The 25,141-nt window shown below is 57.0% G+C and overlaps 2 protein-coding genes across 2 annotated transcripts; one reads left to right on the top strand and one right to left on the bottom strand.

Moving 5' to 3' along the window:
* Positions 1-1,225: 1,225 nt before the first annotated feature.
* Positions 1,226-15,541, bottom strand: CCDC15 (coiled-coil domain containing 15). The gene is made up of 10 exons (XM_082500589.1): positions 15,290-15,541; positions 14,283-14,432; positions 13,096-13,278; positions 12,080-12,178; positions 8,142-8,294; positions 6,863-6,982; positions 5,085-5,188; positions 2,850-3,032; positions 2,622-2,770; positions 1,226-1,853 (listed from the first exon to the last, which is right to left on the bottom strand). Exons 1-10 carry the CDS (start codon positions 15,464-15,466, stop codon positions 1,747-1,749), a joined length of 1,425 nt encoding a protein of 474 aa, XP_082356715.1. The 5' UTR covers positions 15,467-15,541; the 3' UTR covers positions 1,226-1,746.
* Positions 15,542-18,808: 3,267 nt separating this feature from the next.
* On the top strand, positions 18,809-24,566 carry HEPACAM (hepatic and glial cell adhesion molecule; the record flags this gene model as incomplete). Its single annotated transcript, XM_082500590.1, has 7 exons — positions 18,809-19,010; positions 21,134-21,475; positions 21,703-21,984; positions 22,092-22,185; positions 23,951-24,024; positions 24,110-24,180; positions 24,279-24,566. Exons 1-7 carry the CDS (start codon positions 18,926-18,928, stop codon positions 24,564-24,566), a joined length of 1,236 nt encoding a protein of 411 aa, XP_082356716.1. The 5' UTR covers positions 18,809-18,925.
* Between the last annotated feature and the right edge of the window lie 575 nt (positions 24,567-25,141).

Genomic DNA, 25,141 nt, shown 5'->3' with positions numbered 1-25,141 from the left:
ACTGGCACTTGCCCTGGACCGGGGGTCACTTGCCCGGGGACTGGCACTGGGATGGGAACTGGTCCTGGACTGGGGGTCACTTGCCCGGGGACTGGCACTGGGATGGGAACTGGTCCTGGACCGGGGGGGTCACTTGCCCGGGGACTGGCACTGGGATGGGAACTGGTCCTGGACTGGGGGTCACTTGCCCAGGGACTGGCACTGGGATGGGCAGGGGTCACTTGCCCGGGGACTGGCACTGGGATGGGAACTGGTCCTGGACTGGGGGTCACTTGCCCGGGGACTGGCACTGGGATGGGAACTGGTCCTGGACCGGGGGTCACTTGCCCAGGGACTGGCACTGGGATGGGCAGGGGTCACTTGCCCGGGGACTGGCACTGGGATGGGAACTGGTCCTGGACTGGGGGTCACTTGCCCGGGGACTGGCACTGGTCCTGGGCAAGGGTCACTTGCCCGGGGACTGGCACTGGGATGGGAACTGGTCCCGGGATGGGGAAGTGGCAGATCCTGAGGTCGAGGAGCAGCAATGCCTTTATTTAACCCATCGTTCCTTCAAACTACGCCCCAAACCCACCCCCGGCCCTTGGGGGGCTGCTCCGGCCCCTTAGGAGCGGTGAAAACTGGGGGGCCCTGGGGCACCAGCAAGTGCTTGTCCTCAGCTGCCCCGAAATCCTTTAGAAAAACCCACATTTGCAACTTTATCACTGAAAAAAAAAAAAAACAAACCTCTCGGGCCGCATCCTGCCCTTTACAAATCGGCCTCACCACCCTTTATTAGGTCGGTGGCGTCTTCCCCTGACGCAAACGATGGTTAATAAATAGCACCGGCCGCCACGAAGAAATCGGTGAATGATTCTCCAAGAGGGAAGAGGGGAACGGAGGAGCATCCCTGGGCACGGCTCAGCGCCTCCGTGCTACCTCCGGACCGGGGTCGTGGGTTTGGGGGAGGGTTAACGGGGGAAAAAAAAAGAAAGCAGGGGGCACGCTCGGGCGCCCATCCTTCCGGCCGCGGTTAATATTGGAGAGGTAAATATTAATGCCGGATTATGATGCAATCTGTCTCCCGGAGCGCCTTAGGCCACCGCTGTCGTTTTTCCAAGGGAGAGATGGATTCGGGGATTTTAAATGGGGGTGGGAAGAAAAACAGCAGCCCCACCGCCGCGCCGGCTTGGGAACACCCATCCTGCTCCGGCAACCCCCGGCGAAGCAAAGAATCCCACTCCCGTGGAGATTAAATACAGATTATTTATTTTTATTTTGTTTTTTCCTCCTAGGGAAAAGGCTCCTCGGGGTACGGAGCTGGGTGGATGTCACTAGAGGAGAGGTCCTCACCAGGAAGAGAGCGACGGAGCAATAAATACCTGGCTCTGGACCGTGACCCGAGAGGTAGGGGCTGGCCGGAGCCATAGGGAAGCGGAGAGAAGGGAGCGGGAAGGAAGAGGTGAGAAACTGGGAGGGTTTCGAACCCCGAGAGATATTGACCCCGCTCCCAATTTGCCAAACAACCCTGGAAAAACAGTTTATTCCGCAGCCGAACGCCAAAATCCAAGCATCGGCTTATAAATCGGCTCCTCCGTACCTCCTGTCGCTCCTGGTGCGGGCGACCGCGCGCACGGAGCGGGAAGAGAGGGAAGTTGCCGGGGGCGGATGGAGTGGAGGGACAGCCCCTCTCTCTACTTACAGCGGTAAATACGTTGGGGGGGGGGACACACGGACAGGGGGACAGGGGACAGGCGGCCGTCCTCGTCACAGATACTTCCCCGAGCGAGCGCAGAGAGCGGCCAAGTCCCGGAACGGCAGCGGCGCGGCGGGAGCGCAGGAGGAGAGGACGGATTGCAGCGCGTGGCCGTAGGCTGAGCGGGAAGGGGACAGAGAAGGGGCGTTAAGAGATGAGAGTTTCGCTTAACGGCCCCAAACCGGACTCACTTTCAGCCTTTTTACCTTAAAGCGGAGAGGGAAGAACCGGTTTTTAAGATAAACCCGCGTGCCTGTAGTTTTCCGCACGCTTGTTCGCGCGCTCCCGGGAAAGCCAAAGATTTTTGGTTGGTTGGTTGTTTTTCTTTTATAGAAAGCCCCAATTTCTCTATTAACACACCCACCACCCCCCAAAAAAAAACAAAAAAACAAAACAAAAAAAAAAAACAAAAAAAACACCACCACCCAAAAAAAACCCAAACCACGACTCCCAATTTCTCAGCCAAGGATTTTTCCAAGCTGCGCTCAGGATCAAAGCGCTCCGTCACCCAACTGAGACAACTTCCACCACCTTCGTGCCTCTCCCCCCAACCGAATATTCGGCGTTTAAGGCAAAGAGGGTTTTCCTGTGGCCGTCGGGCGGCGTTTTCCTTACGGCTCTTTTCCGCCCCCCCTCTCCCAACACACATCTGTTTTCCCACAGCGTTATTTAACGCGTTAGAGAGGCCACGAAGCTCCCTGAAAGGACAGAGGGAGAGGTTGTGTTGGAAACAAGCAGCAGAACTTCCCCTCTCCGGATTATATTCGTAGGAGCATCTCTACGCAGCAGCCCAGGACCACGGCAACGTCCAACCGGGTTGGATTTCTCCCTGTATAATCCAAGATCCGGATGGAATCGCCTCCGCTCCGGAAGCGGGACCTCCTACCTTTGTGGTTTTTGTAGAAGAGGCAGTTGTTGGCGCAGGTATCTGGATGGGAATCCCAAAAATCGGAACCGCAGGAGCAGAGCTGGGGCAAGGCGACGTTAGAGAGTTTGATCTTCTCTTTCGTCTGCGCTCTCAGAGCTTCGACGAATCTGCAACGGGAGAAAATATTCACCCCCCCCCCGACCGAAAACCCCCGGCTCCACGCGAGGCGAGGGCGTGCGGCCGTACCTCGCGGCCTCCTTATTTCGCTGCGGTTTTTCCTTAACCCCCTTCGCTCTCCTCTCCTCCAGTTTAAGCTGGGCCAGGGTTTCCCAGGCTCCCTCTCCCGGGGAGGATTCGCGCCGCTCGGCCGTCTCCTCCTGCATCCTCCGCTCTTCCGCCCGGCGCCGGTTCTCCTTCTCCTTCTTAATCCTGCAGGCGCGCACAGGCGCTTAGAGAAGGAGCTTCCCCAGCCCGACCTCCGTTCCCCGCCGGCCCCCGGCTACGAGATCAGGGCAAGCAGATGGGGATGATGCTTTCTAAGAGCTTTAAATATAAAAAGGGTTAAAAAAAAAAAAATCAAAACGCTTTCCCCCTCCTGCCGGTTTCTCCCACCCATCCTGGACTTCTCCTTCCAGCTCAGCTCCCGCGTCCGCAGTCACACGCTCTCCCGTCACAAAGTGCCGCCTGCGGTTCTCCCCCCAAAAAGAGCTCCTCTTCTCCTCTTCCGAAACAAAAAAGCCGGGCCGGCGGCTCTTTGATATCCCATTGGAAAGGGCCAACAACTCAGCCGCCCCGTTTCCCATTTCTTCGGATTCTGGGACAAGCCCGGATCCCACCGCAAGCTGTCCTTGCGGCGTCCAGGACGGGGAGCGCAACAGGGCTCTAAAAGGGTGCTGAGCGCAGCAGACAAGCCCCAAAAGATCCCCACACCTACTCCAAAATAGGCGTTTTTAACCAAATCTCCCTTATTTCCTCAATCTCCCTCGCACCGACGCGGGACTCCGACCCTTTCCGCGGAATGTGGGCTGTACAAGTCACACCAGCGTGTGACAACGTCCCTTCCCCTGTCCCCTTCGCCAATTCCGAAGCACAAAACCCTTTAAACCGAAGCGTCTGCCAGTTTATTCCCAAAGGCGGTGATGCGGTACGGGCCGATCGCTGCCGAAAAGGCACTCCAAAAAAAAAAAAAAAAAAAGAAAAACCCCCAAAAAAACCCCCAAATCCCAAATAAATCAAGTTTGGGTAGAAGCCAGAGGGAGGAAAACGTTATGGAACGAGACGTTTCGCATGTCACTCCATCTCAGGGCGGCTCAAATCTTTACACGGAGAAGGAAAGCGCCGAAGCCCGACTTTTCTAATCGGGTTATAAACTCCAAAAATGTTTTTGAAATGAAGCGGTAATAGAGCCTTAATTACCCCACCATAAATCTTCCGCTATAGAAACGAAGGCCAAGGCCAACTTAAGGCTTTACACGATGTAATTACAAAACCAGCTCTTTTCCGCATCAGCTCCGAGCGGCTCTCCTGCAACCAGGAGAGGGGGAAAAAAAAAAAATATAATAATAAAATAAAAAAAAATATTTAATAAAAAACCATCACGCTAACTAGCAAGTCCCTGGTGTCTCGCCAGCGTTTGCGGAGCGGGAAAAGGTCTCCCGATTATCAATTTCAACGGCGGGAATACGGCTGGAGGAACGTTTCCTTCCACCGGGAAGAAAAAGCCGGTGAAAAATCCTGCCCCGCGGGTGTCCGTCCCGCTCCCGTCGTTTCGCTTTAAAGCGAAGCAGAGACACGCACGCAAAAATATAACATCATAAAAAAAAAATAAAATAAAAAAAATCGGGAGTTTCTTTCCTAGTTTGGTGGGAATTCGCAGAGCTCCTCCTCAGCAAACCCTTAAAGGGAAAAGATGACTAAACCATCGAAACGAGTACTGCTACTTTTACACAGATACCGAATTTTCAACTCCGGAACAAACGCTAGGAAATTTTTTTATTACATTTATATAAGGTTTATAGCTGTGAAGGTGAAGGGTGCGATGCTAAAAGCCACCGAGATAAAGATCAGCGTAACGACCACGCTGCGACCTCACCCCGGAGCTTCTAAACGCGCAGGGGTTCGGGATCCGTTCCCCGGAGCCACGGCTCTCCCGGCCTCCCATTTCCCTTCCCAACTCCCATCCGAGCGGCGACTCAAAAAAAAAAAAAAAAAAGTAGACAGCGAAGCGCTCAGCGCCTCCGAAGAACCCGAGGCGACCCACGGATCTCCCTTTTTGGGGGGGGGGGGGGGGGTGTAGAATGAATCCCACCCAGATTAAGCAGCAAAAAAGAAAGAAAAAAAATCAACCCAGGAGAGACAAATCGGCCTCTGCGGTTGGGCTGCGGAAGGGCTTTTCCGGAGGAGCACGCGAGACCTTTGCGGATTCGGAAGAGCCCTGCCCGCGACGGAGGAGGTGAGACCGAGAGGAGGGCTCGTACTCACTCGGCGATTCTCCTCTGCCTCTCCCTCCGCCTTCGCTGTTCCTTCACCCGCTCTCGCTCGACGGTCATGACGAGGCGCCTGTATCGCAGGTACTCGTTCCGACGCTGCGGGAAAAAGGAGGCAGCTCTGAGGACATCGGGGGAAATCGGGAGCGGGCGATATCAGCGCGGGGCTATCGGCATAGAAATCTCGCTCCTTCCCCAAGAGATCCCTAAAGGTTTCCCAGCGCACGCGGCCCAGGACCGAGAAGCCGGAGAGACAGCGGTCGGTTGGGAGAGGAGACCCGGCACGTCTTTTTACCGGCACTCCTCACTGGACCTCCCTACGGATGGAAGCTCCGTCAGCTGAGAAATTCCTCAAAATCTCACTTCCCAGGGAAGTAAAAGAGACAGTTCCCACTCCAGAGCGTTACAAGTCTACGAATTTCGATCCACCTGGGGACTCTCCAGTTCGCTCTTCTCTCCCAAAAAAACCAAACAGACAACACCCCCACGACGTGCAGGAGAAGCACAGAGGTGGCAAACTCCTCGTCGAGATAAATCCTCGCGGGGAACAGCTCCCGCCGGGATGCTTGAGCGCACACAGAGGTTTCACATCTGGGCTTCGGCTTAAACCCCACGGAGGCGGCGAGGGGAGGGAAACCTCCTGGCTAAAACTCGCACCAAAAGTCCTCCCCCCCCCCCCCCGGCGTGGGAATCAGTGGGCACACAGTTACTTCGAGCTCCGCGATGGCCGAAAGTGTAAAGCGTGGATTATTCCCCCCCCCCCTCCGCCACCTCCTCATCAATGTCAAGAGTTTTGTCCAGCCGGGCCAGGGGAGAACGCCCGGCGCAGCTGGAAATGAAGGAGCAGGAGCCGGACAGGCTGAAAGCCGAATGGAAAAACCCCAGGCGGAAGAGAGAGTGCGGCAAAACCAGTTATCTCAGGGTGGATGGGAGCCAAGGAGATAAAAAGCAAGGGGCAGAGGGAAGCGTCGGGGGGGAAGGAGCCGCCTGAGGAGCCCCAGCTGCCCTCCCGCCGTCCGGAAACCGCAAGCGGATTTCGGATCAGCTTTGTTAGAAAACGCACGGGAGGAACACAAAAACCCGCCAGGCTTTCAAAGCCCCTTTCGAGTCTCGCACCGTAAACGAGCCCGCAAAAGAAGAGGGAAGAGTTCCCTCTTCACGGCAGAAGGAAGCGGGGAAATAAAAAGCGGTTTCCTTTAAGCATCCAAGAGAAACATCATCTCTTCGCGACGCCTACGTGAGCGGGAGCCAAACCGTGCCGGACGCTCCCTCGTCATTAAATTAGATGCTCGAGCATCAGGCCGGCGGTCTGTGCTTGAAAGCATCCACGCCGACGCCTGCCGAAACGGCAAGAAACCTTTATATCCCCCACCTCGTACCCAAACGAGATCAAATGGGGTTCGTTCTTTATTTTCCAAGAGTTTTTGCCAGCTTCTCTCTCTCTCGCTCTCTCTCCACAAAGGAAACGACACCTTTGTTTTGCCGGGCAAAACGAAGGAAGCCCATTTCTCCGCCAACCCTTCGGCGTCATTCCGAGCCCAGATTTTTTGCGGGAGGAACGCGTAAGGGTTGCGCTTATGGTCATGATGGACTTCCAAAAAACAACAAACCAAAAAACCAACAAACAATCCAGTAGTTTTGCCCAAAGACACCATCAACGCCGAGAAATTTAGAAACGCAGCGGGCGCTTAAGCTGCTGTGTCGTCGTCCCCCTCCGCCCGATGCCTTTTGAAAGGAGACGGAACAATGAGGCTTCGGCTCCCGCGGACAAACCTGCTTCTTGGTTTCCTCCTGGTCTACGCCAGCCCAGAGGTCGAGGGGAGCTCGGGAAGCGGTGCGCAGCCTCTGGGGAGGTTCAGCCAAGCCGGAATCCTTCGCCCACCCATCGCAGAACTGGAAGAGAAGGTAAAAGAGCAGCATCAGCATTTTCCGGCTCAAGTTTTTTCCATCTTCCCTCGGCAAAATAACTCCGAGTCCTCTATGAATGATCCCTGCGGTTCCCAACGGGGTAACTGCACTTTTTTGGGGGTATAGGTTGGCTTCTCCTTCCCGTGACCACACGTTTGTGGTCCTCCACGTAGGAGCCCGAGCACCAAAACTGCGTCAAAAAGATATCCCGGAAAAGGGGGGGGGGGGGGGATTGCGGTTTCGTTTAAATACGGATTCGCCCCTCCCCTCCCCGAATTTCCATTCCGAACTTTGGGAAGTGCAAGAAATAACCCGATAATAACCATAACACAAATAACAAAAGTGTCGGGGGGGGGGGGCGGAGGGGGGGAATTCGATGGCCAACATCTCCCAAAACCTCAGCATAAACCTCCGCCTCCGCTCAGTATTTGTCCAGCCGGTATTTCTGGCTAATCACCAGGTAAGGTTGGGCAAGAGCCGTGAAGTATTTGCTAATTACTCCAAGGTAATCAGGGCAAAACACTTCCACGCCTGGGATGCTTAACGAAAGCCTGCCTGAAAAGAAAAGAGGGATCGATAACGACATGGGCTCAGTTCTCGCAAGCAGCCTCCGAGGGAGGCGTTTTGCAGCCCCGAGGCGCGGGAATCGCCACACCGGCTCCTTCCTCCGATGCAAAAGTTTTGGGTTTCGTTTTGTTTGGGTTTTTTTTTTTGGTTTTTAATTTTTCTAGGAGGTTTCTGCCTGATTCGACGCACCGCTCGCAGCTCTTTCAACTCTCCGAGCCGGGTGGCCGGAGCAGAAGGCAGCTGCAGGTCCCGCCAGCCGCGGTTTTGGCGTGAAGCGTATGACGCAATCGCACGCTCCGTTTCAGATTTCCGCCCAGCTCCGGCCAACTGGCATCACGAGGCCGGCGCAAATAAAAACCCCTTTTGGAGCCACAGCTCTAAGCTGAAAGCAGTGAAAGAGAAGCAGCCGACCTCGTTTAGCTCCGACACCGCTCTCCGGCCCATTTCGACCACAGTAGGTTTAAGAGTTAACGAGGCCGGAGGGAGCTCCCGACAGCGGAAATAAACTCTCCCGAAATAAAAACCGACAATCGGAACCTCTAGGCCCAGCTGGCTCCGCCCCCGTACAAGGTTTTACCTTTCCAAATTCGATTTTGATGTAGAAGTCGTCACCTTGCCGGGCCATCCCCGGGTCTTGGAGTTCAGCTGGGAGATCGTGATGTCCCGCTAGAAGCGGTTCCTCCCTCTCGTCTTCTGCAGGCACCGCGGCCGTCCTGCAAGACTCTGGTTTCTGGAGAAGAAGGGTGGAGCCGGGTGTAAATACAGAATTCCAACGCGGTTGGCTTTGATGCCGAGGGCAAATTCAACGTGGTAAAAGAAGTCGCTTTAACCCGAGGGCACTTGTTCCGGAGAGCCAGTTGAGATCTGGCAAGCGGCAACGCAACGCAACGTGTTCGAGCATCCCCCGCAGGGCACGAGAGCCAGAAAAATCTGAATTTAGCAGAGGAACTCGTGACTACACGTTCTCACCAACTGCAGCAACAGAGGGACAGAGGCGTGCGGGGTGAGGGAAAAAGACCTCTCCAGGCGCCGTTTTGCAAACCACGAGGCATTTCGGGGGGGGGGGGGGGGGATGTCTGGAGTGCCACCGGAGTACCGAGCGTACGCCTTCAGATGGGAAGCGGGCAGGCTCCCCAGTGGCAAGGAACAATATTTTGAGAGGCAGCAGATTGTTTCCTACAAACTAGAAAAAAAAAAAAAACCAAAAAAGCAAATGCCAGAAAGCAGCTCAGAGCCAGAATTCTTCTTCTTTTTTCTCCCCCTCCCTGTCTCGCTGCCCCTTCGGCGCGCCAGGAAGGGAAGAGCGGGACCGCTGATGGAGGCAGAGCAGGTCACGCCAGGGATGCGATTAAAGGGAGGCCGGAGGACAGCCCCGGAGCGAGTCCGAACGCGAAATTATTTGACAGGCACAGGAATTATTCTATCAACCCTGTCACGACAGAGAAGAGCTGCTTTGGTGAGGAGGAGGGAAGAGGGAGGAACGGTTATCCCTTTGTAAGGATGCTCTGGAGCCCTCAAGGCAGAAAGAAATTAAACTGCAGGGAGGGGGAATAACCACCAAAAAAAAAAACCCACAAAACCCACCAAACTTTGAGCTGGGGAAAAAAATTTGGGTGCTGTCACGCTACAGCAGTCTACCAAACCCTAACGGCAGAGCGGCTGAAGACTTGGTGAACAGGATCACGTGAAACATCCGACAGGTCATTTCCACGCGATTACCATCTAGGTATCTGCTTGGGAAAGCAGGGAAGAAACTCCTGGAGTGTTATTGACCCGGAAAGAAACCTCTGGGAGAGAGGAAGAGCAACGGTTTTGGCAACAGGGATTATTCTTGATGGCAGGCCGGGCAAGTCTAGAGGGAAGAAGGGGAAAAATAAAAACAACGGTGCCTTTAAACTGAGCAAATGCGAACTCCCCGGTGGAGCGGAAAGACGAGCTCACGCAGGAGATGGACACAAGCACGCGGGGACGACGACAACAACAAAAAACACCCTAAAAAAAAAAAAAAAAATCAAACCTAACCAACAAAACAAACGCCAGAAAGGCCAAAGCCGTAAGGAAAACAAGAGAGATGAAGGTAACAAGTCCGGCTTTAGCAAGAGAGACTAAAGGACTCGCTGCTCATTACGGAGGTAGGAGGAAAAAAAAAAAAAAAAGATAATAAATCAGATTATTCGTAGAAACTGAGGTTTTTAAACAGGCAGGACCTGCCCTGGGTTACCGCCAGGAGGGGCGGACAAGTTGCTAACAGCCTCCCTGCAAGCTGCGGAGGCCCAGATTATCAGAAAAGGGAGGCCCAGATTAACAGAAAAACGGCGGGACGAGCGTCTGTCTTTAAAAGAAAGGAAAAGGAAATACTGCAGAGGAGACGTCGGCCTCAAGAGTTTCACTGCCTGACTTTTGGGGGAGAAAAAAAAAAAAAAACCAACCAAAAAAAAACCCCACCAAAAACCACACAACCCCAAGAGGAAATCACCTCGCAAACTGCCTGTGAGCCGCGAGAAAACAAGATAAGCGGCAACGGGCATAAATTGGTCAAGAGCAAACCATGCCGACCTGGTTTGGATTTCTCCCGGGACAGCAGAAAGAGGCCTCGGGCAAAGCGCGGCAGCAGAGCTCTCCGTTTTACTTTAGCTTTTGACATGGCCTAATTCAACGCTCGGGTAAAAAAAAAAAAAAAATATCCGTTGGATGAAACTGTTACACGGGAGGAGCGATACCGATTGAAAAGACTCCATCTCAGGAGTCCCCCGCCCGAAACCAGAGGAAGAATTCGGTGGGTTTTGCTTGCTCTTTTCGTTATCAGCCCGGCTGATGGAAGAAAGAAACATCCTGATTACATTTGCCGACCCCCGCCGAGCCGCTCCAAGTTGCCCAAGTCTTTGAGAAGGGGCTAAAAAAAAAAAAAAAAAAAAAAACAAAGCCGGGGTACAAACCAAAAGAAATCAGCTGGAACGGACGGCACGAAGGAAATCCGACAAGCGCAAACGCACGGGGCAAGGCAGCGCGCTACGGCAGCGGTTACCAGGACGGTTAAAGCCACCGCAGCGTCGGAAGAGACGGGAACAAGCTGCCGTCCTGCCGCCAACACGGCAAACCTCCGCACAGCCGGAAAGGTTCAGATTAATATTAGAGCTATTTTCCCCCACACACACACACACAAACACACACTCTATCTTGGAGTAATAAAACAGAGTAATGCCATAAATCAATTTATTCCTCCCGGAATTCCAGCCCGGGGAAGCTGTTAAATCCTCCTTGCAAAGGTTTGAAGAGAGCGTAGATTAACTGTAGGCGCAGTAAGGTGGGAGGATGCGTGCGTGTCGTGTCCGTGTCCCCCCCCGATCCCTCCCAGCCTCGTTCCTCGCTGCTCGGGGGTGCCTCGCCACGGGACTCCCACGTTCCCTTCAGTCACCCTCCGGCTCGCTCGGGGCAGGCGCCGTCTTATTCATGCGAGGTTTTGGTGTTGCTAATAACCAAGTGATGAATCACTCCACCCTTGCCAAGCACTCCAAGCGCACTGAGGACTTACACAGAAAGGTACGTTTAGCCTCCGAAATAGATAACGAGGTTTTCAAGCCCGTAATTACGCCCTTTCTGCGACTCTTGTTCGCAAAGCTGACCGCCTCGAACAGAAATCCAACAGCGGACAGAAGGAAGAGCCGGAAGGGCGCTTATATAAAAGGTATTTTCTAGGTAAGAGCCAGCCAAGATCTCCTTCACCTTTGATGAAGCCGTAAAAGAGATGGGAATGAAGAATTGCAAGACGGGCAGGAACCTGGCTCCGGAGGAAAATACCAGCTTGGGTTGCTGCTGGTGTTCTCCGGGACAAACAGGCAAAGTACTGTCGGTTCAAGAAAGGTCTCGGCACGGCAAGCGGGATAATAGCTGCACCACAAAGCTGCTCTTCACAACCCGAGGCACAAAAGCAGGATGAAATTCAACAGAACAAAAGGCGAAGCACTGGGGACCGACCTCCTTACGGGGGCTCTGCTTCCAGGAAAGCACGTGCCACGCCAACAGATTCTCCAGCAAAAGTCAGCCCTGGGCGAGGAAAAACCTCCAGGTCTTTGCCACCCACGCAAAACAAGGGGTTGATGCAAAAGAAAAAAAAAAGAGCGGTGGAGGTTTGTTGTGGAAATAAAGGCACCTCAGGGGAGGGCTGATCGCCACATTCCTCCCAGTCGCCCAGATCACAATCGCAGCCTTTAAAAAAAAAAACAAACCCACAAATCTTTTTTGAATTCCTGTTTCCTAGTTTCTCTCTCTGCAAACAGAGAGGTTCTCACCCACTTTATCCTGCTGCCTTCCCCCGAAAGGCAGCGAGAACGGAGGGACAGAGCCCTCGGGCCACCGAATTCTGGGGGGGGGGGTTAAATCATCAGGCGGGTCGCGAAAGCCCGGGTTGTTTCACTTCTGCTGGAAAAAACTCACCGAACGGCGCTTTGGATTTCGCTGATGGGAACCAGACCTTCAACAGTTTGCAAGGCAGTTCCCCAGGCAGCCCTCGCTCACCTCTCGCCTCCAGACGCCACCGGGGAGTTCGGGAGCTCCTTGGGCCACGGTTTTGCGGGACGCCAGCCTGCGCCGGACTTGCTTCAGGGTTTTGCTAAGCTGCCGTTAAGACGAGACAAAAAAAAAAAAAAAAAAAAACAAAAAAACCACGAGGGCCCCGCGAGGGCTACGTCAAGAAGTCGAACTTTAGAAGAGATCACCTCGTGTAGCCGGTTCCAGCTCAAGGGAACGGCGACCCGACGCGCGATTCGCTCCGCGAATAGCCATAAAGGCAACCTGCAGCCCGAGGTATCTCGCAGAACCGCCCCGATGCACCGGAGTCCCGATCCAGGCACGGGAAAGGGTTTGGGGTACAGCTCGCGCGTTCCCCAATCACTTCGCTGAGATGCCCCATGTCCCAGTTTCCCCTCCACCCACCCACCCGCCGCCCACCACCTTGTCCTGCCCAGCGCAGGTCCCCAAGGGGACGCGGCGCTTCAACCGCAGTAACCCCAGCTCCCAGGCGAGCACGCTTGCTTTCCAAAATGCCAAAATGCAGCATCTGTTTGAAAAAAAAAAAAAAACCCAAAAAAAAAAAACCAAACCACCCCCAAAAAAAAGCTTAAACCAGTCCTTAAGGCAGGTTTGCTAAGATGTCACCTCCTGCAGGAGACAAGCTGCGATGAGGTGGCACCACCTAGTGTCGCCTGTCCGCCACGACAGGCGACACAGCAACAAGTCCCCGGGAGCGGAGGGAAAAATTTCAGCGCCCGGAGAAGCGGAGGGGGGGGACGGACAAATTCAACCCCACCATCCTCCATCCATCAGTTTGGAGGCTCTGAGAAGAGCTACGGAGGAACAGAACAACACGCAGCGAACAGGAGTGAAAACGTTACGCCAGCGCTTCGCTCAGCGTTTAAAAAATAAAATAAAATAAATAAATTCGGGAGGTGCTGTAAAAGAGGGTGGAAAGATCAATACGGCCCGTCCTCCGTTTCAAACCACGAGCGACCAGCGGGAGGAGAAACGCAGCTCACCTTGGCGGCTTGCTGCTGGAAGGGCTCGTTTTGCGACCCTTGCTGCGGCGGCGGGGCGGCGGGAGAAGCGGGACCGCGGCTGGCGGGCACGGGGCGGCTGCGGAAGAGGCAGGTGTCCTTCCTTGGAGTCAAACGCAACGCCGAGTCCGAGTAGCGCAGGGCGACGCAGCTCTCCCTCTCCGCCTGCCGGGACACGGAACCCAGCGTTCAAAAGAATCGTAAAATAAAAATAAATCACAGAAGGGGGCATGGGCAGGGCCACCTCCCCCCAGCCCAGGTTGCCCCAAGCCCCGTCCAACCCGGCCTTGAGCACCTCCAGGGATGGGGCAACCACAGCTTCTCGGGGCAACCTCTTCCAATGTCTCACCGCCCGCACAGCCAACAATTTCCTCCCAATATCTCATCTAAACATCCTCTTTTTCAGCGTAAAACCGTTCCCCCTCATCCCACGGCTCCCCTCCCTGATCCAGAGTCCCTCCCCAGCTCTCCTGGAGCCCCTTTAGGCACTGGAAGGGGCTCTGAGGTCTTCCCGGAGCCTTCTCTTCCCCAGGGTGACCCCCCCACCTCTCCCAGCCTGTCCTCCCAGCAGAGGGGCTCCAGCCCTCCCGGCATCTCCGGGGCCTCCTCTGGACTATCTCCAACAGCTCCGTGGCCTTCTTGTGCTGAGGAGCCCAAAGCTGGACAAAGTGGCACAGTCCCCCCCTCCCCCTGCTGGCCACGCTTCTTCTGATGCGGCCCAGGACCCGGTCGGCCTTCTGGGCTGTGATGGCGCATCTCCGCCTCACGTTGAGCTTCTCGCCCACCATCACCCCCAGGGCCTTCTCCTCAGGGCCGCTCTCCAGCCATTCCCCGCCCAGGCTGGAGTTGGGCTTGGGATTGTTTAAAAGCCGAAAGAATTAAATATATTCACCGGAGAACCCAAAACCAGCCCCCGGTGGGGGAAGGACGGAGATGGGGCGGGGGAAACCAGGAATGCGGAGGGATCATAAAAAGCGTTGCTTGCATATTATTTGACCGCCGTGGAAAAAGGGATAGCGGAAACGAACTGCTTCGTTTAAAACTCCGCCGGGAGACAGCCGCGTCACTCCCAACTCCGATTTACACCGGTTTCGGCGGAGTTTCTCACGCCGGACTCCCGGCGAAGAAGAAGTGCTGCAAGACGACAGCAGGGACGGAGAGCCGCTTACCGCTTCGGAGGACTTCCGCAGCTGCTGTTTGCGTCGCGTCCTGACCTGCTGCGTCACCCGCTGCTTCACCTCTCCCTGGAAGCGTCTCAGGCTGACGGCTTTCTCCCGCTGCCGCTCCTTCAGTTCCTCCTCCACCCGCAACGCCGAAAGCTGCAAGAGGCGAAAAGCTTTTTACACCGATTTTTGCGACACCGCGGCGGCGTTACAGCGGTTCGGATTCCACCTTCCCTTCCCGCATCCGCCAACCGGGCGGCCAGAGCAAACTTAACGACGTTGCGTTCGGGAAATCTGCGCGGTAAGAGCTCGGATAAACGTCTATGGAATTCTTACGGGCTCGGAGATGGAATTTAGCTAGCCGGATCCGGAGCGCCCACCCCTCCTCCTTTAAACCTTCCGCAAAAAGAAAACAAAAAGGCGGCAGCTTCATCCAGCAACTCCCGGCTGCTGCGCCCGCGGGAAGGAACGTTCCGTTATCCAAAACCCGGATCCGCGAGGCAGAGAGACCGTTCCCAAAAAAACGGTCGGGAAAAGTTCGGCTTCCCCCACCTCCGAAGTTTCCCGGTGCCGAGATGGAAGTTATGTGAAACCCGGAGACGATTCATTTCCATATATTATCTCAACCTTTCAGGATTTAAATTAGAATACGGAAATAAATCACGGGAGAAGGAGCGGAGCTTCTGTAACGTTCAGACATTAATTAAAGGGGACTGAACTCATCATCCCGTATTTAACGCGCTTTTAGTCCTCTTATAACAACCCTCGAAGCCGAAATCCCCGAGAAAAGCATCACTAAAAGATTTTTCTTAAGTGTTTCTAACGGGGGACAGCTCCAGACCCCGAAACATTCACCTTAGCCGGCTCAAAACGCAAAGCTACCGGCTGCGTGGAATTCCAAACCCGGCGCCGAAAAACCAGAGAGCGGCCGGGAATAGCGAGAAGAGGGAAAAAAAAAAAAAAAAAACAAAAAAAAAAGTGGATTTTCGGCTCCGGAAGGCGGCAGCGCTCACCGAGGCCAGGCTCTGTTGGGGTTCCCCGGGGCCGCTCTCCACCCAGACGCCCACGGGTGCCACGCAGGGGTTCCTCTCGGCCAGCACCCTCCAGCCGCGCCGGGGGGGCTCCTCCCGCCGTCCCCCCCCCGGCTGCTCCCCGGCCCCTCGGGGTGGCTCCTTGCGGGGCGGCAGCATCCCGGCGGGTCGGAAACTGGGAAAGGGGGAAAGGAGGTGAGCGTGTCGCCCCGGCACCCCGGTTTGCACCCACAGCCCGACCGACCCCCCCGAGCCCACTCACCCCCCCCCAGCACCCAAAACCCTGCACCCCCCTCCCCTCACCCCTCCCCAGCACCCCTTCAGCCTTGCAACCCCTCCCCTCCCCCCCCAGCACCCAAACCCCTGCATCCCCCACCCCAAAAACCCCTCCCCTCCCCCCCCAGCACCCCGACCCCTACACCCCCCTCCCCTCACCCCCTCTCCTCACCCCATAACCCCCCTCCCCTCACCACCCCAGATCCCAAAACCCTGTGCCCCCCAACCACAAAAACCCCTCCCCTCCCCCCCCAGCACCCAAACCCCTACATCCCCCTCCCCTCACCCCCAGCACCCCAACCCCTGTGCCCCCCCAATCCCCCTCCTCACCCCCCCAGCACCCCAACCCCCGCAACCCCCTCTCCTCACCCCCTACACCCCCCTCCCCTCACCCCTCCAGCACCCAAACCCCTACACCCCCCTCCCCTCCCCCTGCGGCACCCCAAACCCTCACCCCCAGCACCCTTTCACCCCCCCAACCCCTTTCCCTCACCCCCCAGCACCCCAACCCCTGCACCCCCATCACCCCTTCACCCCAAAAACCCCTCCCCTCACCCCCCCAGCACTCCAACCCCTAAACCCTCCTCCCCCACCCCCAACCCTCACCCTCTAACCCCCCTCCCCTAATCCCCCCAGCACCCAAACCCTGCACCCCCTCACCCCTACAACCCCTCCCCTCGCCCCCCAGCACCCCAACCCCTGTGCCCTCCCACCCCCTACCCCCCCCCGCAGCACCCCAAACCCTCACCCCCTCTCCTCACCCCATAACCTCCTTCCCCTCACCCCCCCAGCACCCAAAACCCTGTGCCCCCCCCAAGAAACCTCTCCCCTCACCCCCCCAGCACCCAAAACCCTGTGCTCCCCCCCCAAAAACCCCTCCCCTCACCCCCCCAGCACCCCAACCCCTGCACCCCCCAGCACCCCTGCACGCCCCTCCCTCACCCCCCCAGCACCCAAACCCCTACACCCCCCTCCCCTCCCCCTGCAGCACCCCAAACCCTCACCCCCCAGCACCCCTCCCCTCCCCTCACCCCGCAGCACCCAAAACCCTGTGCCCCCCCCAAAAACCCCTCCCCTCACCCCCCCAGCACCCCAACCCCTACACCCCCCTCCCCTCACCCCCTCTCCTCACCCCATAACCCCCTCCCCCCACCCCCCCAGATCCCAAAACCCTGTGCCCCCCAACCACAAAAACCCCTCCCCTCACCCCCCCAGCACCCAGACCCCTACACCCCCCTCCCCTCCCCCTGCAGCACCCCAAACCCTCACCCCCCCAGCACCCCAAACCCTCCCCTCACCCCGCAGCACCCCAACCCCCTCCCCCCCTCTCCTCACCCCATAACCCCCTCCCCTCACCCCCCCAGCAGCCCCTCCCCCCTGCACCCCCCCTCCCCCCTTGTGCTCCCCAACCGCCGCACCGCACCCCCCGGGCCCCCCAACCCCCTCCCTATTCCCTGTGTCCCCCCCTTGGGCCCCCCCCGTCTCTTACCCCACACCCCGACCCCACCAACCGCCACTTCCGCCTCAACCGCCGCTTTGAATCCCGGCGCCACTTCCGCCCGCCAAGCCCCGCCCATAGACACGCCCCCTTCCTGTCCCCGCCCCCGGCTCGTCCCCGGACCCGCCCCCGGACCCGCCCCTTCCCCGCGGCTCTCCCTGGCCGCGGGTTCGCGTCCCGCCGCGGGCGGACAGAGCCGTGCATCCCCCGGGCACCCCCACACCCCCCGAGCGCCCTGAGACCCCCAGAATGTCCCTAAACTGTGCCCAGAGCCTTCCTGAGGCCCCGAATGGTCTTCTTATAGCACATCCCCACAGCCAACGCCCCACAGCATCCCCCAAATCCCTCCCTATAGCATCTCCCTATAGCATCCCCCAAATCCCTCCCCATAGCATCCCCCAAATCCTTCCCTATAAGATCTCCCCATAGCATCCCCCAAATCCCTCCCTATAGCGTCCCCCAAATCCCTCCCTATAGCACCCCACTATAACATCTCCCTATAGCATCCCCCAAATCCCTCCCTATAGCATCTCCCTATAGCATCTCCCCATAGCATCCCCCAAATCCCTCCCTATAGCATCTCCCTATAGCATCTCCCTATAGCATCTCCCTATAGCATCCCCCAAATCCCTCCCTATAGCACCTCCCTATAGCATCCCACTATAAAATCCCCCCATAGCATCCCCCAAATCCCTCCCTATAGCATCTCCCTATAGCATCTCCCTATAGCATCCCCCAAATCCCTCCCTATAGCATCTCCCTATAGCATCCCCCAAATCCCTCCCTATAGCACCCCACTATAACATCTCCCTATAGTGTCCCCCAAATCCCTCCCTATAGCCCCTCCCTATACTGCCCTCCCCAAAAGTCTCCCCAACCCCCTCCAGTTTCCTCCCCCCCACCCCCACCCCCCGCAGTATCCCCCCACAATTCTCCCCCCCGGCAGCTCCGTCCCGTTGGGACTGGATTCTCCCACCCTCCACCCCCTTTCCGGGGTCGGGGTCCCTCCCCGGGTTGTGTGTGTGTGTGTGTCTCACCGGGGTGATGAGTTTGGCAGTGCTCAGACAGGAAAGGGGGGGGTGGGGGGGGGTGGGGGGTGGGGGAGCCACTCCGGGCATCCTGCCCCCGCATCCCCGCGGCCCTATTCAGCGATTCCCCGGGGAACCGGCGCTAATTGGCACCGCAGCTGGAACGAAGCCTGGACGCGGCCGCGGCTTCGTTGAAAAGCCTGGGAAAAAAGCGGAAAAAAATAAATTAAAAAAAAAAAAAAAATTAGGAGGGGGAACTCCTTTTGGGGGGTTTTGAGGGGAAAAAAACAATAAATTAAAAAAAAAAAAAAAGAAAAAGTAAAAAAACCCTCAACGGGAGCCCCAAATCCCATGGGATCGCCCCTCGGATGGGATGGCGAACCTCAACTGGGTTCGATGGGGCGATGGCCGCGATTTCCCGCGGAGGGGGAAAAACATGGAACTGGGGGGGGGGATGGGAGGAGGGAATGGGAGAGGGGAAAAATGGCAAATCGGAATGGTTTTTTTTTTTTTTCCCCAAATTAAATGTCAGCTGGAGGCCCCGCCGGGGGAGGCGAAAGCCGCCGGGACACAGTGCCCTATTGAGAAAGGAGAGAACAACAACACAAAAAAAAAAAAAAAAAAGGGGGGGGATAAATAAATAAATAAATAAATAAATAAATAAATAAATAAATTAGCCGGGCGGAACGCCAAAAAAAAAAAAAAAGAAGAAAAAAACAACAACAACAAAAAAAAAAAACAACCCGGGAAAGCGCCGAGGAGGGACGTGCCCGGAGTGGGGAAGCGGAGCGATTCGGGGGGTTCAGCCTGGCCGAAATGTGGGGGACGCCGTCGGCCCCGCGGGGTCACCCCGCTCCCCCCTGCCTGCTGCCGGTCACCTGGCTCCTGGCCCTGCACGCAGGTAGGGAAAAGGATTCCCGCTTTTTTTTTTTTCCCGGGGTTTTGCCCCAAATTTTTTCCCGAGGTTGGGTTTTTTGGGGGTTTTTTTTTGGTTTGTTGGGGTTTTTTTTTGGGGGGGGGAGTGGGGAGATCAGGATGGAGGAGGAGGAGGGGGAAGGGGATGAGGGTGGTGGTACCCGGTAAAACGGGAGGGGGGGGTTGGGAGGAGGAGGAGGAGGAGGAGGAGGAGGAGGAGGAGGAGGAGGAAGGGGGCACCGAGCATCCCTTCGGCACAGGAGAAGGGGGGAAAATCGGGGAATAAAAAACGGGAAAAACGCTTTGGGGGAGGGTGGATCTGGCGGCCGCCCTCCCCCGAGTTTCGCTCCAACTTTTCAGCTTCCCCAAAACCCTGTTTTTCTTCACTTTGGGGGTTTTTTTGTTTCTTGTTTTTTTCCAGCATCCCCCCAAAAATCTATTTTCTTACCCATCCTTCAGCTTTCCCCGAAACTCCTCTTTTTCACCCCGTTTCTAAGTTCGCTGCCGGTTGCCCCATCCCGCCTCAACCCCGGTTGCGTCCATCGTTTATTCCCGAAATACCCAATTTCGGGGGTTCCAACAACCCCAAACCGCCCCACCCCCACTCCCGCAACGCGGGAATATCCCCTGCGACCATTTGGCACCGGTTTTACCAAAATTTGGACCCAAAAGCGGCCCCCGGGGGAAGGCCCCGTTTTCCCTCCGGATGAGCCAAAGACGCGAAGCAAAAACGTGGCGGATTTGCCCCCCAAAAAAACGCTGCCGTGCTTTTTTTTTTTTTTTTTAATTTTTTTCTTTTCCCCCATAGAAATAGGGATTTATCCCACAAAATAGTGGGGAAAATGAGTATTTTGGGGGGTTTTTTTGGGGGGTTTCTTTTTTTTCCCCACGAGAGCTCCATCCCTAAGCCGGGAATGCCGTAGGAGACGGGAATATTTTAATTTATCGATGATTTATTCATGAATGACGATTTATTAGTGAGGATTTATTTAATCTATTGGACTTACTTATTTATTTAATTCGACTTATTTGTTTAAAATCCACTCATTTATTTATTTAATTTTCAACATTCATTTCCTTTAATAACGTTCAACTAATTTCGCAAAAATGTGGACACTTTTTAAAATGTATTTAATCTCTTAGCGATTTATTAATTACCTCCCAAATTTAGTAGCCGGAGCGGGGAAAAAAATTAACCGTTGGGTAAAAAAAAAAAAGGGGAAGAAACGGTTAAGAGCCGCATTTTCTTTTTATTTTTTGGGGGGACACACACACACACACGACACCACGACACACATTCGGCGCCTTAAAAACCGCATCCCCTCCTCGGGTTTTCCTTAGGGGGTTCCCCAAAATGCGGTATGTTTTGGGGGGGGGGGAGGGGCTGAGCTCTGCGTTGCCGGGGCGGACGGATGGACGGACGGACGGCCGTTGCATACCAATAGGTCTCATGACTTTTCGGGTTTCTTTAAAGCCTTTCTTGCTCCCGCTTCGCCCCCCCCCCCTCCCCCCCCCAGCTGATTCCCCCCCCTCCCCCCAACGCTTCAATACGGGGTTTGTTCCCGATGAAGGGGGGGGTGGGGGGGGGTGGCGGACGGGACCCCCTGGACAGACGGACGAGGCTACAGCGTTGTGTCGTGTGTGTGTGTCGTCCGTCCCCCCACCACCCCCCGCTCAAAAAAAAAAAATAAAAAAAAATCAGTGTTTTCCACTTTTTCCCTGCCTTTCCCCCTTTTTTTTTTGGCGCAACAACGCGCCGCGTCGTGCAGCTTTGCGTCCGCGGAGAGGGAGGAACGGGGGACGGACGGATGGACAGGGGGATGGGACCGGAGCATCCAACGGGGCTGCGAAAATCCATCCCCCCTCCCCCCTCCATCCCCCCCCCCCTCCCCGGCAGGGCAGGCGGTCGGCGGGGCGACGCACGCCTCAAGGCAGCACGTTTTGGGACGGGGAAGCGCGTTTTTGCGCCGCATCGCCCGGGGTGCGGAGGCGTGGCGTCCACCGTGGCCTCGGACCTCCGGGCGCTAAATTTTCGTCGCGTCGACCCGGCCTCGGCGCCCCACCGTGTCTCTCTCTCTCTCTCTCTCTCTCCCCCCCCCCCACCCCAAGGTCTACTGGCGGGGGTGAACATCACCAGCCCCGCGCCGCTGGTGCGGGGGACGGCGGGCAAAGCGGCGCTGCTGTCGGTGCGCTACGCCAGCGCCAGCGCCGACAAGCCGGTGGTCAAGTGGCAACTGAAACGCGACAAGCCCGTCACCGTCGTCCAGTCCATCGGCACCGAGATCATCGGCAACCTACGGCCCGATTACCGGGACCGCATCCGGGTGCTGGAGAACGGCTCGCTGCTCATCAACCCCTTGCAGTTGGCCGACGAAGGCGCTTACGAGGTGGAGGTGTCCATCACCGACGACACCTTCACTGGCGAGAAGACCATCAACCTCACCGTGGACAGTAAGTGCATGAAGGATGTCCGGTGGAGATCGGATTCTCCAGGAGATGTCTTCCCCGACCACTTTTTGGGAGGGCTTTCTCTAGCTGGGAGGTGGTTTTCGGAGGTTCAACCACCCCACGCTGCCACGCTACCTCCCCAGTGGGGTTTGGACGTCCCCTTTCCCATTCCCTGGGCCCGTCCATCCCATGAGACGTGGTGTCACGCTGGTTCCCCTTCTTGCCTGCAGTCCCCATCTCAAAACCACAAGTGCTGGTGGCCTCCTCGACGGTGCTGGAGCTCAGCGAGTTCTTCACCCTCAACTGCTCGCATGAGAACGGCACCAAGCCCACCTACACCTGGCTGAAGGATGGGCGGCCACTGAGCAACGATTCCCGCCTGCTCCTCTCCCCTGACCAGAAGATCCTCACCATCACCCGCGTCCTCATGGCCGATGACGACGTCTACAGCTGCCTGGTGGAGAACCCCATCAGTCACGGCCGCAGCGTCCCCGTGAAGCTCACCGTCTACCGTAAGCCACCCGTTCCCCTCTCCCACGCTCCCGGGGTTGGCCATCCCTTCCAGGTGCTCCCAGCTAAAATCTGGGGGGGGGTTTCCCCTGTCGTTCCTCTCCCCCAGGCCGGAGCTCCCTCTACATCATCCTCTCCACGGGTGGCATCTTCCTCCTCGTCACCCTGGTGACAGTTTGTGCCTGCTGGAAACCTTCCAAGAAGTACGGCTAGGGGTAACGCGGGAGCCAAAGGGGGTTCCTTTTATCCTGTCCTGTCTTGTCCCATCATGTCTTGTCCCATCCCATCCCATCCCATCCCATCCCATCCCATCTCACCTCATCCCATCTCACCTCATCCCATCTCACCTCATCCCATCTCACCTCATCCCATCCCATCCCATCCCATCCCATCCCATCCCATCCCATCCCATCCCATCCCATACCATACCATACCATACCATACCATACCATACCATACCATACCATACCATACCATACCACACCATTTTGTACCATCACATCACAGCACAGCACAGCACGACACATCACATCACACCTCGTCCAGTCCCATCCCACCCTGTCCCATCTCATCTTATTGTGTCCCATTTTGCCTCATCTCATTTAGTCCCATCTCATCTCATCTCATCTCATCTCATCTCATCTCATCTCATCTCATCTCATCTCATCTCATGTCGTCTCTTGTTGTCTCATTGTGTCTCGGCTCGTCTCATTTCTTCTCACCTCATCCCAGCCCAGCCCAGCCCATCCTGCTTTGATCCATCTTTCCTTTTCCATCCCATCTTATCTCATCTTGTCCCATCCCATTCCACTTCATCTCACCCCATCTTGTCCAGTCTTGTCCCATCTTGTCTTATCTCATCTCATCTCATCTTATCTCGTCCCGTCCCATCCCATCCCATCCCATCCCATCCCATCCTGCCTTCATCCATCTCTCCTGTTCCATCCCATCCCATCTCCATCCCATGTCATCTTGTCCCATCCCATTCCACCCCATCATATCCCATGTTGTATTGTCCCATCTCATCCCACCCCATCCCATCCCAGCTGAGCCCAGCCCAGCCCATCCATCCCATCTTGCTTCGATCCATCTTTCCTGTTCCATCCCATCTCATCTCATCTTGTCCCATCCCATTCCATCCCATCTCATCCCATCCCATCCCATCTTGTCACTCTTGTCCCATCTTGTCTCATCTCATCTCATCTTGTCCCATCCCGTCCTATCCCATCCTGCCTTCATCCATCTCTCCTGTTCCATCCCATCCCATTCCATCCCATCCCCATCCCATCTCATCTTGTCCCATCCCATTCCACCCCATCACATCCCAATGTTGTCTTGTCCCATCCCATCCAGTCCTGTCCTGTCCCGTCCCGTCCAACCCCATCTTGTCTCATCCCTCCTCTCCACTCTCCTCCCATCTCATCTCATCTCATCTCATCTCATCTCATCTCATCTCATCTCATCTCATCTCATCTCATCTCATCTCATCTCATCTCATCCCATCCCATCCCATCCCATCCCATCCCATCCCATCCCATCCCATCTCATCCCCATCCCATTGCATCTCATCTCATCCCACCCCACCCCACCTCATCTCATCCCATCCCATCCCATCCCATCCCACCCCACCTCATCTCATCTCATCTCATCTCATCTCATCTCATCTCATCTCATCTCATCTCATCTCATCCCATCCCATCCCATCCCATCCCATTCTATCCCATCCAATCTCATCCCCATCCCATTGCATCTCACCCCACCCCACTCCATCTCATCTCATCTCGTCTCATCTTGTCTCATCCCATCCCATCCCATCCCATCCCATCCCATCCCGCCCTCCCACATCCCGCCCCATCCCACCTCTCCCTCCCACCAAGACCATGCCCTTTCCCTTTCCCGTCCCGAAGCACAGCCCATCCGCCCCCCACCGCGGGGCCGGTGCTGCCCCAACCTCTCTCCCTTCCCCAGGGAGAAGCGACAAGCGGAGACACAACCGAACGCCGAATACGCTGAGCAGGACGAGGAGCGCCTGAAGCACGAGGGTGAGTGCCGGCCCCGGCGCGGCGGCGGCGGGTTGGCCAACGCCAACGCCGCCGGCGCGGTAAGCAACGCCTTACCTCCGCACAGCCGAGGGCGTCCCGCGGAGCGGTGAGCACGAGCGCAAAAACCCGGTGGCCTTGTACATCCTCAAGGACAAGGTGAGCGGCCGGGAGCGTGCCGGGAGCGCGCCGGCTTGGCGCCGCCGTGCCGGCTCTCCCACGCTTCTCCCGCTCCTCTACCCTCGGCTTTTTGGCAGGACTCGCCGGAGGCGGAGGAGGATTCGCCACCCGAACCCCGCGCCGCCGTTGAAGCGGCTTACGCCAGCTCGCCGCTACCGGCGGCCGGCCGCTCGCCGGGACCGGTGGGGCGTTCGACTCGTCGTTACCATCGCTCACCGGCTCGCTCGCCCGCCTCCACGCGGACGCACAGGTCGCCGCCGGGTTCGCCGGCACGTTCCCGCGGAGCCCCGCGGCTGCTGCGGACTGCCGGTGTCCACGTCATCCGGGAGCAGGAGGAGGCCAACGCCGTGGAGATCAGCGCCTGAGCCGGGGAGGGGGAGGTGGTGGTGGGGGGCCACGCGTGCGCGCTTCGGCGGCGGCAAGCCAGCGGGGACGCCGGCACACGGAGGAGCGTGCCGCTACCACCACGCGCCCAGCGAGCGCGGGCCCGCGGGCAGCGCCGGCGTGCGCGAGAGCGCCGTGCCCGCCCGCCCGCCGCCGCGACGCGCAGACCCTAAGGGGCAAGCTCGCCCCAGCGCGCGCGCGCGGGGAGAGGCGGCCTAAAAAAAGGGGGGGGGGGTGGGGTGGTCTCCCTCTTCCCCTGCAGTTGCCCCGGCTGCACCGTCCCCTAAACACGGGCTGGAAGCCCCCCGGCCCCTCCGTTGCGCCGCGCCGCGCCTGGGTTTTCCGTGAAAACCCCCCGGATTTGGGGCGCGCACCGTAGCCTCTCCCCCAGGCCTTCCCGGGAAATAGGTTTAGGATGAAAACCGGAGAGCGGACGGCCGAGCGAGCCGGGCCCCGGGGCAGCCGGGGTGGGTGCCGGGGCACCCCGGGGCTGCACTACTAACCAATAAACTAAACGTACTACCCGGCCGCCGGCGGCACCCTTGGGTGTCTTTGT

This window comes from Vanellus vanellus, assembly GCF_965231255.1.
Source record: "Vanellus vanellus genome assembly, contig: HAP1_SCAFFOLD_819, whole genome shotgun sequence".
NCBI lineage: Eukaryota > Metazoa > Chordata > Aves > Charadriiformes > Charadriidae > Vanellus > Vanellus vanellus.
This window is presented reverse-complemented; position numbering and strand designations above follow the sequence as displayed.

Coding starts and splice junctions, on each gene's coding strand:
- CCDC15 (XM_082500589.1), bottom strand. CDS start 15,466: ATGCTGCCGCCCCGCAAGGAGCCACCCCGAGGGGCCGGGGAGCAGCCG. Junction 14,433..15,289: donor CCCAACAGAGCCTGGCCTCG/GTGAGCGCTGCC, acceptor CGCCTCTTGCAG/CTTTCGGCGTTGCGGGTGGA. Junction 5,189..6,862: donor AGGAGGAAACCAAGAAGCAG/GTTTGTCCGCGG, acceptor TTTTTCCCGCAG/CGTCGGAACGAGTACCTGCG.